Raw genomic sequence first — 17016 nt, forward strand, 5'->3', positions numbered from 1 at the left:
CACCGGTGCTTTTCTCACCTGTATCAGTCTGCTTCATCTGTTTTATTTCTTTAAAAAATAGTTAATATGCTTGATTTCTAAGATTTTTTATTTTTTCACTTTTTTAGCTACTTATTCATATTTTCATACTTTTTTATTGCAAATTTTAATATAAATTTTGTGGTTTTTTTAAATCTCTGGATATTCCACTTACTTCTTTCAAAACTTAGTTCGGAGTGTTCCATAACGTTTTCATTTGGAATAAATTCCTGTTTCAGGTGCTGATTATATTTATGTTTTTAGCTGTTGCTGTAGTTGTGGACTTTTTTTTAGAGGCTCGCGTTTAGTAGGATGGTTTATATTCTACTCTCTCTTTCATTTCCTTTTTACTCCTCACTGTTCGTTTATACTTGGGTCCTTGATAAATGAGTACATGAGTACAGTTGTCCAAGTGTGGAGTTATTTCAAGGTTCTTCTTGGGTCTGTTCTACCTTCAGAGCTTAAATGCTGCATTTTGAGAGCAGTTCTGCTTTCTCCATAGTGTTAGCATTTGAATAGACTTGACCACTTTCCAGAAGGCTGACTGTTTCAGAGGTCAAAGTAATGTAACGTGGGGCCAAATTTATGCTAACCCAGTGTTTTATAAGGCGTTTTATTTTACTGATTTTTGAGAGAGAAAAGGATAGGGAGAATGGGAGGGCAAGAAGGGGGAGAGAGAAGCTACTGTTATCCAAAGGAATTGCTAATAACAGGTGAGCCTGACATTTTTCAGTGGAACTAAACTCATTTGTGAAAGTTGGCCATTTGACTGGCTTTTCAGTAAATATCCCAAGGATACTCAACCAATAAGGTATTTTGAGTTTGTCAATTTATCATTGTGAATCTTTGAAGTTTTCCAGCAATGGGTACATTCTGCAATAACAATCTAAGGTTAAATAATTGTGGTGAAAGATGAAATTAGGACCAATCACAAGTCAAAGATGACGAAGTCAGGCCGCTTCAAGAGGAAGCCCGGGAGGACCAGTTAGGGACGTTCGGTTCTGTCTTCACTGTTTCAGCAAGAATGTCTGGCCTTTCCACAGTGTCTGTGCTCTTCATCCCCCACGCAGCATCGTTGTGTTCTGTGTGGTCATGTTTATCTCTCGTTCTTCTTACGGTTCTGCCCTGGGGGGTTACACTTACAGAGGTACTCTCCTGTCTTAGTAACATTTTATGATCATATTTTAAAAATACTTGTTAATTTAATCCATCTGATAATATTTAGTAGTAATGTGAAGTGGGGGCTTGATTTATTTCCAAGTAGCTTGCTACTTGCCCCATTATTATTTATTGAATAATCAATTTCTTTAATTAATATGATTTGAAATATCATATTATCAAATATTCAATTCATTTACATGCTGGGAACCTTTCCAGTGTTTCTACTGTTTTTCTGTATGAATTTGCCACAAAATTTTAATTAAAACTATAGATAGCAACGTTTTAATTTGGAAGTAAACTTTATATTAGTTTTCTTTTTAAATATTTATTGGCTACTATTGTTCATTTTATTCTAGATGACTTTTAGAATCATTTCATTAAGTTGTGAGATTTAAAAAACTAGATTATTTTGATTGCAAAGTAGTAAGTTTATTAATTAATGGAGGAGCTATTTTAATTTTTTATGAGTTCCCCCACAGAAACATAGTCACGTGTATGTTTTTCTTTATCCTTATCGTCTTTCTAAAGCATTGTGAGGTTTATGTCAGGAAATATTTATTGGTTGTCAATTATAGTAAGTAGCAAGCTACTTGGAAATAAATATGTGTGTATCTCTATATAACATAGGTCAAATAGACATTAATAATTGTTGCACATGTTAACAGATAAACTGAGGCATATTAAAAATTGTTAAGAGTACATTTGAGCAAAAACAGATTTGAGTGGAGCTGTGTCAAACCAGAAGTATTCAGAAGGGATCAACTTACAGGAGCTATGGAAAGACTTTTATAGAGAAGATGTGGAGACAAAGCAAAGACATTCTCTGATTGGCTGTAGCTTAAGGGGTTGCCTTCTGTGGGAAAGCCTCATTGGCTCTTTGTGATTGCTTGTCCATAGGTTCTGGGTTCTTAACCTTGGAGCATTTACTGGCTTGCCGTAGCTTTGGGTTTGCTTCAGTCTAATGGCTTCCTTGTTTAATCAATTTGACACAAATAATTAAATAACTACAAATATTTACAGTGCTTGAAGGAGAGCATTATTTATCTGTAGTATTAATAAATTATGTCAAAAAAATGAACTGTCCTCTGGAGACTATTCGGATAGAATGGCATAGATGAGCCTTCCACTAAGTGGTCTTCTTGCAATGGCATTGCAGCAGCTGTGTCGAGAAGGCTCTTCCCTGGAGGCAACGTGAAGGAGAGAGGATAGCTGTTCTGTGTGATGTGCGCGTGTAGATGCCAAGAGTTGGCTTACAGGCATTGGCTTCGCTTCCATCCAAGTGAATGGCATGGCCTCACATTTGACTCTATTTTATGCTGCGATGTATTGGTAAATAGTAGGTGGTAGAAGAAAGAAAAGCCCTAAATTGTGGTGCCTGTGAATTTCTGCAGTGTAAAATACATTCTTCTATAGCTGGTTTCAAGTTACGAATGTGAAGTCAGCTAACTTGCAAAATTCCTTAAAATTTAACAATTGAAATTCAAGCCAGCTCTGGGGTACCCTGGAACCCCTCCCTTTATGCCCCCCCCCCTCCCACCTCCACCGCCACCAGCCTCTAGTCTCTGCTCTAACTCACCTCCTCCCAGCCATGCCCCAGCCTTCCTCAATCTGGCCTATGCCCTCGAGCTCTTTGGAAACTCTCTCGCTATGCAGATGCGATGTCATAAACTAATAGCTGCCTTCTCAAGGAGGAACATTTTGAGTGGGAACAACATTCATTTAGGAGTTAAAAGAAACCAGAAGATTATTTCTTTCTCTTTTCTTCTTGCTCTAAGAGTCTGTCGTACCTTGAGGCAACGAAGATGCTGCCAACTGGCCAGGGAAAAGGGCCAGAAAGTCCAGACAGTCGCAGAGATTAATATTTTAAAAGTTTGACAAACTCTGGCTTAGCCAACGGATACCTTTCATCTGAGGCCCATAAATCCATTAATAGCATCAAGGCATTTCACCGGTGTCTGTTCACTGGTTAGGACACGCGGTAACTCTGGGGAGGGTAGTCTACTCTTTCTTCATACAGGGAAGAGAGGGGAAGAGAACAGAGACACTGTCACCTCCCCCCACAAAAGCCACTTGATTCTGTCACCCAGGGAAGCGTGTGGAGATCTGTAGGCACCAGCATGCTGCTGGGTCACTCTGTGTGAGTGTGCTGGGGAGAGGTGGCTGAGCGAGGAATGACGGTCCTGGGGCACAGGTTCAGCCTCGGAGCTCAGCGTGATGATGGTGAGAGAGCTGTCTGGACAGTGAAGCAGAAGGCACTCGGGCAAGAAGCATCAGGCTCCCTCACCCCTGCTCCCTTCTCTCTTCCTTCTGCTGACTTTGTTACAGAGATAAATAAAAATACAGCATGGAGAGGTTGCCGCAAGGGATGGTCTCAATTTTTTGATCAAGGAAAGGTAGATGTTGTATCTACAACTCTCTTTGCGTTTGGGGCCATTTTATGGGTGATGTTAACAGACTTCCTAGGGAAGTTCTCTGCCAGTTTATCTGAAGCTGCTCCAGCAGCCTCCGGGCTGAATCTGAGCCAGTGAGGAGGAAAACTTGGAGTTCTTGTTCCTTATGCCTCCTTAACTTGCATGGCGTAGATCAAATGGAGCCCTGGACAGCTAGGCGTTTATACTTTAAACAATAGAAACTATTTCTAGTGATGCCACAGTCAACATTAAAAAAACGTTGTTTCTGTATGTTTGATCCTGATCCTTCCGGGAGGTAGGTTACTTCTTATGGATGTAACTGAAGATATTTGTTCTCTTGCGCAAAGAGAGAAAAAGGGATGGAACAGGGTAACTCAGATGCCTGCCCTACCTCACGCTGTGTAGTTATTTATCTGCAGAGGCAATAAAGAACAGTGTCGGATCTTAGCAGGACTCTCTGGAAAGATCAGATAACTCAGGTCAAAACAGTCCACCCTGCTGAGTTGACAAAGACTTAATTGTTTGTGACGCTTCGCTTACTGATGTTGGAACACAGGATGGGGTTGAAGTTGTTAGGTTCTATTCTTGCACAAGGGACAGGGATGATGCTCCGTCCCAAACGCATTTCAGCCACAGCACTAACCAAGGTAGCACAGGACTGTGCTTGCAAGGATGAAAACATGGCCAGGAGTTTGCAAACACTTGAGGAAATTCACCCAATGATTAAAGCATAGGACTTCTCTCAAGGAATTGAGTTAATACGTGGTACAAGACAAAAAAAAATCCCACAAAGAAATGAATATAATTATTATATCCATGGAACAAAAGCAGGCTAATGAAGAAAAGGCAAAGTTCTTGAAATTTAGATACATTAAAAGAAAACCCTCAACTGATAGCAATAAGCACCAAGCTGACCTGAGTAGAAGGAAGGGGAAGAAGGAAACATTATGGGGAGAAACTGTATGGTTAACACAACCAAATCTTAGCCCATTAAGGCAATACATTCTCTTCAGTAGATGGCAATGAAAGCCTTATCGCCAACAGGGTTGTCAGTATAGAGAGACAGAAGTACATTTAATGGAAATATTTGCTTTATTGCTGTGCTGCCCCCTCAGTTTCCATTATCTAGTTTAATTGGAACAATTGCTATACCTTATAGATGATTGAAATGTTTGCTTATGAGTACTTTATATTAAAATATGTATTCTCTCTATATTTTATAATATATTATATTATATTATATATAATAAAATTATATTCTCTATACTTAGAGAATTAAAATATATATTCTCTATATATTTTATAATATATATATTTTAATATAAAGTACTCATAAACAAACATTTCAATCATCTATTGTAGCATAGATGGTAAGCAGAAAATAGAAAGAGGGAGGGTAAGAATAGTATGGGAAATGTAGAAGCCAAAACAACACATGTACGACCCATGGACAAGAACTAAAGGGGGGGAATGTTGGTGGGAGGGGGTGTGCTGGGTAGAGGGGAGTGAAGGGGGGAAGTGGGACAAGTGTAATAGCATAATCTATAAAACATATTATAAAAATATATATTAAAAGTTTATGTAAAGCAAAGAGATTCTTAACTAGCTGAAATTTATAAGTGATATAATATTTAGGAGTTTTTGAATCAACCCTGAAGTCATGTGTTTTAAACTACTACTCTTATAAACAACTGAATTCTTTTTTTTTTTTTTTGTTAATGTATTTAGGGTTTGGAAACATCTCACCTCGCACAGAAGGGGGCAAAATATTCTGTATCATCTATGCCTTACTGGGAATCCCGCTCTTCGGCTTTTTGTTGGCTGGGGTTGGAGACCAACTAGGGACCATATTTGGAAAGGGGATTGCAAAAGTGGAAGATACGTTTATTGTAAGTATGACAGCCTTTTAGGCACTTGTAGTTATTGTTTAATCTATTAAAATATTACACTCTTTCTATTAGCTTCTAAATGTACAGTTAGACATTCATTATTGGATTTTCCATAACAATTTCTAGGTACTCCTATTAGCACTGTGTAGCTATTTTTACACTTACCTGAGTGAATAAATGAATCCGTGCGAAAACCCCTAAAATATGCATAAAAAGTTGGAATCTGACAGTCATAAGTTCAGATTTTTCAGCTATATTGTCTCCTACTTCTATTCTCCATTTTATCATTTATTTAATGTGAATAATGATACAGATGATGAGGTATTACTGTAAAAGTCAGAGGTACTCATAAGCAAATATAGGTTAAAGCTTAACATAGCTAGTAAAGACTGACAGCATCTCATTATTTAAAAGTTACTTTGGTGCCCTTGGTTACTGTAAACTTAAATAGCCCGTCCATGAAGAAGAGAGTAATATACAGCAAACACAATGAAGGTGATTATACAACTTAATTCAGTAATGTCATTGATAGAAATTTATCCAAGGGATGTAATTCAGTAGAACCTACAGTAATCTAGATGAGGATGTTCATGGCCATAGATTCAACAGAAAAAAATAAATAAAATGAAAATGCTTCCATTAGAATTTGGAGTAAAAGATGGTAATAGTATCATCATGACTATAAACTTCTATTCTTGAAGAGAATTAAGGAAATGATTGTGTTAGGAATGGGGTTACAAATGGTTTATTACTACTGTTACCACTATTACAAATACATTTTATTTATTATTCAATAATGTTTTATAATTTCACAATCTTTCGACAAAGTATTTTACTCTATGGATGAAATAAGACTATTGAGGATTGGTTTTCAGTTTACACTATAGTTCCAGTTTTTAGCATGAGTTCAGTTTTTAGCATATTTTCATATTTAAGTTCAGAGTTCACTCTCAAGTATTTAGAATGAAGGAGGTATAGTTGTTCCAGAACAGAAGTTTAATCCTTTTATGGTATTATACTTTTCTTATATTGATATTAAAAATACTTTGTATTTATATAATTGAGAAGTGGGGTTAGTGGCATAGTAGTACTTGGTAGTACTGAATTGTTCATTTGTTCAGCAGAGTTTTGGGTGCCTACGGGATGCTGGGTAATGTTCTTCGTGCTGCCCCTACATCACTGTATAAAACAAATCCCGTGCCCTGCTAGTGAATAGAGTCCAGCAGACGTGATTCAGCATTTAGTACTAAACACTTCTGAGAACTTTACAAATGAGATTTCTTTTACTCTCAGATATGTGATATGGATGGTGGGCTAGGAAAACTTGATTTTCACTGTCCATTCTGTGGTTTCATAGATCTTTATTTCTAGAAAATTTTCGGCCTCCAAAGTCCAGTCATTCTTCTACGGTGCGGGGCCGTGACCTGTGCTTTTTGCAGTAGATGGGACAGACTTAGAGAGGAAAAATGTGTGGTGATTAATCTCAAAAGGAGATCTGGGGGTAAACTGCATTCATTATGAACTTGATCTAATGTCACATGGTGGAGGTTCCTGATAAGAGAAAGAGGTGAAAGAAGGTGGGCAATCTGATGACAGCTGCAGCTGAGGGCGGTTGGAGACTGACCCTCGCTAACGTATCACCGTTGCCATGTTCAGCTTTGTGGTTGAAGATCATAGAGCAGAGACACAGTGCATCTGGGTCACATGGCAATCAACTCTGACTTTAAGTCCATTACTGTTACACTTGAGTCAATTGAATAATGATTGGAAAATGTAATAGGAGTGGGGGAGTAATTTTATCAATTATCAGTAGTCAATATTTAATTCATGGTTCAGTTCTTTTCCATTCTTTATGTATTTCTAGATTGTGTTTATGCAGCAATCAATTGCATGCCTATGGAATAGAAATATTTTAGGAGTTATTCAGGGAAACAAAAAAATGACATAAATCTAGAATTGTATTCTCAGAGCCAATGTAATTTTACTTTTGAGAGTATTTTCCCCCATTGTAAAGCTGTGTAAGAGAAGAGTGGCATCGTTATTAGCATTGAGTGTTTTGAGCTATTTATGTTATACCCAATTTTGTCTTTACGTATAAAGACAAAAAAAAACATGAAAATGAAAACAACCTTTTCACTTGCTAATTTGCTGATAACAGTGTGTGTATAGGCTAGCTTTGTGCATGCACCGATAATCCATTAATCTCAGTCAATTCCTCTTTCTTTCTCTCTCTCTCTTCCCTAGAAGTGGAACGTTAGTCAGACCAAGATTCGCATCATCTCAACAATCATCTTTATACTGTTTGGCTGCGTGCTCTTCGTTGCTCTGCCCGCGATCATATTCAAGCACATAGAAGGCTGGAGTGCCCTGGACGCCATTTATTTTGTGGTTATCACTTTAACAACCATTGGATTCGGCGACTACGTCGCAGGTGAGTTTCTCCTGGCACCAGCACTGCTGTCCTAACCCTTGGCCCTTAGACTTCACTTGGGTTTGCAGTACAACAGAGGGACTGTGTTAGTTTCCTAAGGTTGCCATAACCAAGTACCACAAACTGGGGGGCTTTAAACAAAAGACATCCATTCTCTCATGGAAGTTCAAAATCAAGGTGCCAGCAGCAGCTTGACCCCCCTGAGACTCAGGCAGAATCCTTCCTGGCCTCTGTCCAGCTCCTGGTTGGAGGCCATTGGTCCTCAGTGATCCTTGGCTTCCAGCCGCATCACTCCCATCGCTGCTTTCGTCATCACGTGGCTTTCTCCCTGTGTCCACATTTCCCTCTTCTTAGAAGGATAGCAATCATATTTTTTCAAAAAAAGGAATACCAGTCTACAGAATTAAAAGCCCACTCTCGCCCGGGATGAGTTCATCATAGCTAACACATCTATAAGGACTTATTTTCAAATTAAGTCACATTCCAAAGTCACGGAGGCTACCACTTCAATGTATGTTTTTGGAAGACACCATTCAGTCTGTAATAGTGACAGAGCCCAAAAAAGTCATTCTATGACAGTGGAGGTAAGCAGATGGGTGCAGTTGAACATTTATTGTTCATTTTATGAAAGAAATTTGGTTGCTGGTTGTTCAGAATTTTATATTCCCAGCCTATTTTCAGAAACCTAACATCGGTCCCTTATTTTTTTAGCACTACAAGAATTTCAGTTTAACTTCTCTTTGCTCTTTTTTCTTAGACCTTTTTATGTCTTAGTTTCAAAAAACACATGTACACTTTAGAAGATGTTCTTAGCTACTAAAAACTTCTTTTCTCTAAGATATTTATCTTTTTAAATTTTTAATTCTCAGGACACTATTTTTGGCTTTAGCTCAAGTGTCCACATTCTTTATTCATTTTAAAAATTGTATCTCATCTGTATGTTATTTCAACTGCTATTTGCTTTATTGTTATAGTTCTCAGGACTTAACATTTCTATTATTTCAACCCTCTTTTTCCCCTGTTATATTATTTAATTATTATTGTTCCGACTTCAGTTTTAAATAGATTATAATCATATTAAAAGTAATGTAATCATGTACTAACATGGGTTATTTTGACCACCTCCTGAAAAGCTAAGCCATTCTTTTAGTTTGGAGTATTAGAAAAACATGCCAAATATTATAGTAGGAATGTGCCATTAAATTTTCCAGAATAAACTCACTAACCAAATTTAGTTTTAGGAGAGTTTTATACTTTCTGATTATTTACAGTTCCTTCTTGACCCAAACTTCTTACTTAAATATTTTCAGAAAGAAAATATATTTTGTAGTTCAATGAAATCTCAAGAGAAAGCTGACAGTGCACATGTTTTTACTGATTGGTTAATAAGTGTAATTTGGCAAGGCCTTCCTTTCTGGGGAATGTATAATGTCCTTGAAGGTAAGCGTGTTTTCCTGAGTGGAACTTTGCTTTGGTCAGAAATGCTGTGCGTACCTCTGGGTGCTGGCTGGAGGGCCTGGGGCCGGGGGTGGGGGGTGGGGGGAGGCACACGCTCCGCTGGAGATCTTTTAGCTTTCTAATTAGCACAATGTGGAGAGGAGAGTCTCAGACGTTTGCATGTCCGAGTAAGAGCTTCTGTCCTAAAACACCCATTTTTCTACTTCTCATCAAAGCTGTAAAATTGGCTTAAGTAGAAGTGGAAAGTGTATTTAATACAGGAGAAAATGAGACACAGTGCTGATAAGAAAACTTATACTTGCAGTATGTTAATCTTAGCCTCTTGTACCATTTTATAAATATAATTAACAATGTCTCATAAAAACTAGCATATATAGCCCTGGCTTCCGTAGCTCAGTGGGTTGAGCGCGGACTGCGAACCAAAGTGTCGCAGGTTCAATTCCCAGTCAGGGTACATGCCTGGGTTGAAGGCCATGACCCCCAGCAGCCGCACATTGATGTTTCTCTCTCTCTCTCTATCTCCCTCCTTTCCCTCTCTAAAATAAATAAATGAAAATTTTTTTTAAAAACTAGGTGATACATCTTTTATTTTTTAGGCCAACATCGTTGTATTGCTTGTAATATTTTTCAAATTTTTAATGCTTATTTTTATAGCAGTGCAAAGTTTTATTTATTTTCAGATTTATTAAGATATGATTGATAAATAAAATTGTAAGATATTTGAAGTGTACATTTTGGTATTTTATAACATCTAGTTAATTAACACATCCATCACCTCACATATATATCTCCCCCTCTTTTTGGGGGGGCAAGAACCTTCTACTCTTCAGCAAATTCCAATGATATAATACAATGTATTTGTTATTTTCAACAATTGGCAGATGGTATCAGTCCAGAGGCCCACATGGTCTGAGACTCAAAAAAACCCCAAAATTATAAAAATAACTAGTGTGGGTAGAGTCCTAAAATAATGTCGCACATTTGTGACCACAGTATAAACTGGCTTAGAAGAAAAGGGACAAATATTTTTACTTTATGGTTTTGTAGAAGATAAAAAACAATTTTTTTAAAACTTACCTTAGGAGCTCAACACTCTGAAACTGGCTAGATCATGTGGGTTTCATTAGTAACCAGTCTGCACTGCCCGCAGAGAGACATTCAATGAAAACATCTCGTGTGTCTCAGTGACCCACAATTTAGAGTCGGGGCAGGGTATCGAGGGGGGGCGGTAACAAAGTGACATTCACGTGGCATTGAGTTTAGTGTAACACACGCCTTTTTTATTACTAGGGTTTTAGTTTTTGTAGACCTCTTTGAATTCGTTATTTTAATTTCACAGAGGAAATAATGAAAAATGGCAGAAGTACACTTGGCTAATAATTAGCAAAGTCATTTGCTATGACGGGAGTGACACATGGCTGAGAAATGTGAATGAGAGAAGAGGCAGATCGACATTAGTTTGGTTGACTTATCTCTAGCTCCTTCACTCATGTATTTTGTAGCTATTTTGGTCTTTGTGAGACTGTGGACCCTGCTCCTGGTATTGTAGTCTCTCCAGCGGAGCCCTGTTCTCAGGGCGTGGTTTGGCAGGAGGATATGTGTGAGGCAACAGGCGTCTGGGGAAGGCTGGGTAGGAAATGTGTGCCCTTTGCAAAAGTCTTCAGAAAAACAAAAATTAGGAGTACTTTTTTAAAGATCTTGGGAAAGAATTGCCTTATATGGTTCATCCTAAAAATAGTCTTTGCTTCTGGGTGCTTTGTGACTATAACGTAAAATTAGCCATTGAGTTAAGGCAAGCACCGCACCTGGGAAATACGGATTGTTGACTGTTTTAGAACCTTCTCTCTTGCTGTTAGATGCCCCTGCAGATAGTGTTTCCACTTCACTGTGATATTTTTGCTGCGGAAAAACAAGGGGCATTGCTGTGCCTTAAACCTACTCATCTTTCCATTGGTCTATAAATATCCAAACAGAGCAAAGGTGTACCTCTCGTAATGCACACTCACTGGCTGGCATCCTTCTCAAGCCGGCACACCCCGCTCCGACAAGGATTAGGGTTCGATCACACTGGTGTACGGAACTTCTTGGGAGACACATTCAAGAACCGCAGTCTTCAAACTGCGGTGTTATTAAAGGAAAAGAAGTACGTTTTGGAAAGTGATGTATAAATGTTTAGGAGACAGGTTGTAGCCTTGGTGTGACTGTCAGGAACATCTCGTAAGCAGCAAGTGAAAACGTGGTATTTTAGACCAGAACTCTGAGACAGGGAGCTCATCCTTGGGAAGGAGCAAGAAAATCCATGCAGCAAGACTGTCTACCATGGGGAGGAAACAGGACAATCCCTTTTCCTACGTGTTCTTCAACCTTATTCCTTACCTGTCACAACATAGATGGTATAAAATGAGCATGAGATAGATTTCTAATTTATAAATACATACATTTAAATTTGCATGAGCAGAACCTTTTCGTTGTTGGCGATAATGAGTCAAAAGCATTTAGGGACCACTAGTCAGGACACAACGACCTAGCATTTGGGTTCTCTGTGCAGGTGACCAAGCAGAAGAACCCAACATTTAGTGATTCTTCTATAGAACGCGCTCTCCGGGCAAATTTTAATTTTATATTTACAGGTATGCAAGGGATGAGTTTTAGTGGCTGGTTGGCTACCTTAGTGGTTGGTGTTGGCTCTGTCCCGCTGGCCCAGTGTTCTAAAGTTCAGCGTTCTAGGGCCACAAAGGATGTGGGGGCCCCAGGGCCCCTCTAGCGCTTTTATTTTACATGCGACTAAACGTAGCCCTGTTGTCGAGAGTACTGCCTGCGGTGTTTCCCTTCCTAAAAGGTGAGAAGTTACTAAATTATGATTACCTTAAGGACTGAGGGCTAGGTATATGGAATTGTGGGAAAAATTGAATTCTACTTATTCAGGCTTGTTTTTTCAGCTAATCTCCTAAGTCCATGATTCAGAAAAATAGTTGGTGAATCCTCAAAATTGGAGAAAAGGCAAGTTAATTACCTAACAACACAATTTAAAATATTTGCAAAGCTAGTAGCCTCTTTAATATATACTGTGAGGGTTAGAATAGATGAATTTCCACCAATTGTTTAGAAGCTGCCCCATGAAATGCTTAGAGATACTTTTCATAAACCAGGTTAGTTCATGAGAGATAATATGAATGAGTGAAAGTCAGGTACAAACATATAGTTTTGCAAAGCAGTGAGTTCCTATCACCACCTTTACGAATAAAAAACAAATGTTTTAGCCAAAATTTAAATGTTCCAAGAAATCTTCGTGGTTGATATTATGCAAACCCATTTTCCATCTGAACATAAATGTATTTAGTTATCCAAATATATCTTCTTGGAATTTTGATCAACGAGACTTAGTATATTTAGTTGAATAATGAATTTTTCTTCATCTCCCATGTAGTTATTGAATGCTTACTGGGTAAGTCAGGCTTTTATGTTTAGTTCCTTATGTTCTTCTATATCGAAAATGTAATTGGGATTCTTCCCAGGTCAGATTCTTCTTCTGGTGCATTTATCTTTACTAAATTTTTACAAATTTTCGAAGTTGTAGAGCCCATCTGTATCACATTTTTTGACTTGAAAAATATATCTGTATATCTCATATTAAGAATTGAGTTTTCTTGGAATTGCGTTTTCAGAGTCATTACTGGAAATGCAGTTTTTATTGAGCACACTATTGCTTTCCCTTACGACTGAAACACGACCCATGGAGCAGAGTGCTCTGAGTCTCCTTGATTAATGGAAGGCGATTTTATCGTGAAAACATATAAATCTGTTGAAAAGCCATGGAGTTTTCCGTTTTGTTTGTTTAAAACAGTTTGTTCTCGTAGAGGCCCTGCAGGAAAGAGTTTCTGATGTTGCCCAAAACCTTTGCAACTGTGTCAGAAGCCAGTTATTAAAACTGCTCTTATGGAGCTGATCACTGAATGAAAATCTGCCAGGAATTCAACAGATACCAAGGGAAGAACCCAATGAGGAGTGAGGTCTACTTGAGATCAGTCAGTACTACCGTCGCCACCACAAGGGCTCAGAAAAATTGCTTTGCTTGGAAAGAGAGGGTTGTGTGACTGCTAGGGAGATGTATTACATCATTCATGCATGCATTCATTCATTTATTCAGATATTTGGTGAGCACATATTGCATATTTCATACTGTGCTTAGCACTTAGTGATGATGACTGTCTATTCTTATGGGACAGAATGTTCGAAATCCAGGAACATAACCTACCAGTCCTGGTAGTTCCTCTGTGCGTGCACAGAAAATTCTGCAAGGAGTCTGGTACACAGCTGATTCAGCCAGTGACTCTCAGAGAACTCACAAGAGAGCTGATGGCTAGCTGCATGATGAATCAAATAGTTATTGACCCAAAAGGCTCAAAAGTCCTAGAGACTGTGGACAAACCAAGAAGTTATGTAACTTCCAGGATTCAGAATGGATACAGAGAAGCATTGTAGAGGCATAGGCTGAAAAAGAAGAGACGGAAATCATTCAGTGATTAATAGTTATGGCTTAGGGAGGCTGGCAGTAAATTGTACTGCTTGATGAAAAAGACTCCAAATTGCTCTATATTGATACTTAAAGGTAATTTCTAGGGATAACAATTGTGTACATCTCATATACTGTACATTTCTGTCCTCATCAAGGAGGAGCGAGTGAGGCAATGTGTTGATGTTTCTTTCTGATCATGAGATGTTCTAAAGGTGGTTTCCCTAATTTTAGACCAAGTACCTAACAGGTAATGGACAACATCTTGAAAGCTGAAATTGAAATTCCTCAAACACAGATTCAAATGTTGAAGAGGTTTACCCTTTTGGGCCTTGTGTTTTCGTACTCAATAGCATGTGAGAAGCCTGGCTTAGTGAGTGAACTATTGTTGAAGACTGAAATCGTATTTCCATTTGTGCAAAAGAAAACAGAACTTACAGCCCCTGGCTGGTATAGCTCAGTGGATTGAGCGAGGGCTGCGAACCAAAGTGTCGCAGGTTTGATTCCCAGTCAGGGTACATGCCTGGGTTGCAGGCCATGACCCCCAGCAACCGCACATTGATGTTTCTCTCTCTCTCTCTCTCTACCTCCCTCCCTTACCTCTCTAAAAATAAATAAATAAAATCTTAAAAAAAGGAAAAGAAAACAGAACTTACAACATTGCCGAAAGAGCCTCTTAGTCCTTGAAACATGGAGTAAACACTTCATTCGGTTAAAATTGCTTTACTATAAAAAAGGAAAAATATACTAAAGCAGAACATTTTTCTTTCTCCTGTCATATTAAGGCAGTATTACTTTGACTAATAAAAATAAGTCAAACAAACCCAAAAAATTGAAATCCATATTTGATATCTAAGCTAAAATAGTTACAGGACAGTGCAAAAAATTGTCCTCATTTTCTTTAGAGCACAGTTACAGCTATATCTACATTTTATAATACATATATCACTTCAGAAATTCAGAGGAGGTGCATAGAGTTGATAACAGCCCAGAATGGCTAGAAGATTCCCATGACAGATCTACTTTTTTAAAAAATATTGAATTTATTGGAGTGACATTGGTGAATAAAATTGCATAGGTTTCAGGTGTACAGTCCTATAACACATCACCTTTATATTGTCTTGTGTCTTCACCACCCCAGGTTGTCGTGTCTTCTTCCATCACTATTTTTACTTCTTTTTTCTTTCTAAGTATTCTGTGATTCAAGAGCATCACAGGGAAAGAAAATTAAATTTAAGGGAAGAAGTACATTGTATACTCAGGTTTTTTGGAGAAAAATAGGGCCAACTTCTAGAAACTGTTGGAATGATAACAGCAACAAGGTGAGGAGGCTTTTGATGAAATAATACTTATCTTCAGATTCACTTGGTTTCTAGGTAAGACCCTGGGAGGGAAGAGGCACACCTTGTTTGAGTTAGTGTTTCCAGCACTAGCTAGGTGTCTACCGTTCAGTGTGGGCAAACAAGGCCGGTGGATAAATGATGGGATCGTAGGTGATGTGCACGGCCAGGCCAATGAAAAAAGCCTGTGACATGGAGCCAGGGAGGCCTGGGTTCGAGTTCTGGCTCTGCTGCCTCCTTGCCTGTAACACCTGACATGTTATTTTACCTACTGTAACTGTGACTTCTCTACTGAAAAGTAGAAACACTTACTATTGAGATTTCAAGGAGCCAGCACAAACCTCCGTTTCTCTTCTGAGTTCTGAATGCACTGTGAGAGTGATGGCAATTGAATTATCAGCTTAATTACTGAGACAGACAGCTAGAGAGATATGGCTTAAGTCTATGGGCAATGGTCTTGCTAGTCGTCCTGCCCCAAGTGGAAATGATAGGAGTGGGAATGCAGCTTCCCTGAGAAGTTTAGGGAACCCATCTGCAGAGGGAGAGGAAGCATTCCCAAGCAACCATGCCAGCCTGAACCTTTCCTGGGCTACATGTTTTAGTACCTACAGTTTAATCTGCTAGATTAGATTAGGCTCTCGCTGATTTCCTCATTTACGCACCCAGGAAGAAGTCCAAAGAGAAATGGCACTATTAATTAATTAATTAATTAATTAATTAATTAATTTTAAAGTATATTTTATTGATTATGCTATTACAGTTGTCCCAGTGTTTTTCTACTTTTTATCTCCCTCTGCCCTTTACTCCCCACCATCCAGCATTCCACCCCTGCTTAGTTTATGTCCATGGGTTGTATATATAAGTTCTTCGGCTTGTCCACTTCCCATACTATTTTTAACCTCCCCCTGTCTATTTTGTGCCTACCTATTAAGCTTCTTATTCCCTCCATTCTCCCCCTCCCCACTGATAGTCCTCCATGTGATCTCCATTTCTGTGATTCTGTTCCTGATCTAGTTGTTTGCCTAGTATTGTTTTTTAGGTTCAATTGTTGATAGTTATGAGTTTGTTGTCATTTTGCTATTCATAGTTTTCGATCTTCTTCTATTTCTTAGATAAGTCCCTTTAATATTTCATATAACTAGGGCTTGATGACGATGAAGTCCTTTAACTTGACCTTATCTGGGAAGCACTTTACCTGCCCTTCCATTCTAAATGGTAGTTTTGCTGGATAGTGTAATCTTGGATGTAGGCTCTTGCCTTTCATGACTTGGAATACTTCTTTCCATCCCCTTCTTGCCTGTAAAGTTTCTTTTGAGAAATCAGCTGATTGTCTTATTAAAGATAAGGAGAGAATCTTAAAAGCATCAAGAGGAAAGGAGAGAGTTACATGAGAAATGGCACTATTTAAAAGAGGCTATTGCGTATCATTTGAGAGTCAGGAACAGACTTATTTTAACTACTTGGAAAAGTTTATAAGATTCCTGAAACCTTTGTCTTTCCACCCCTTTTTGCTATTTTTATTGCTTTCCTATAATGATCAGCCAGAAAGCTCTTAAAATGGAAAAGATCTGTGTGCATATTTTTAGTGGCAACAAAGAAAATAGCAATGAAGTAACTATTCCTACCAAGTGGGTGAGGAACCCACGAGTGGGCAGTGGGCAGTAGTGTCCTGCAGCCTGTGTCTCAGGAAGGAGAACAGAAATGATGGAGTTGGCAGAGTGGATCTGGGGGAGGGGGCAGCATATGGGGAGTGAAGCCAGGGCAGAAAAACAACCCTGCGTTCTTAATAAGCAAG

General features: G+C 38.5%; 1 protein-coding gene across 6 annotated transcripts in view; it reads left to right on the top strand.

Moving 5' to 3' along the window:
* The window catches only part of KCNK2 (potassium two pore domain channel subfamily K member 2), a 160712-nt gene that overhangs the window by 106240 nt on the left and 37456 nt on the right, over positions 1–17016 (top strand). For all 6 annotated transcript variants that reach the window (XM_036015995.1, XM_036015997.1, XM_036015996.1 and 3 more), the window contains exons 4-5: positions 5319–5479; positions 7724–7910. In XM_036015995.1, coding sequence (XP_035871888.1) covers positions 5319–5479; positions 7724–7910 — 348 coding nt within the window. The remainder of the gene's footprint in view (positions 1–5318; positions 5480–7723; positions 7911–17016) is intronic.

This window comes from Phyllostomus discolor, chromosome 14, assembly GCF_004126475.2.
Source record: "Phyllostomus discolor isolate MPI-MPIP mPhyDis1 chromosome 14, mPhyDis1.pri.v3, whole genome shotgun sequence".
NCBI classification, from domain to species: Eukaryota; Metazoa; Chordata; class Mammalia; order Chiroptera; family Phyllostomidae; genus Phyllostomus; species Phyllostomus discolor.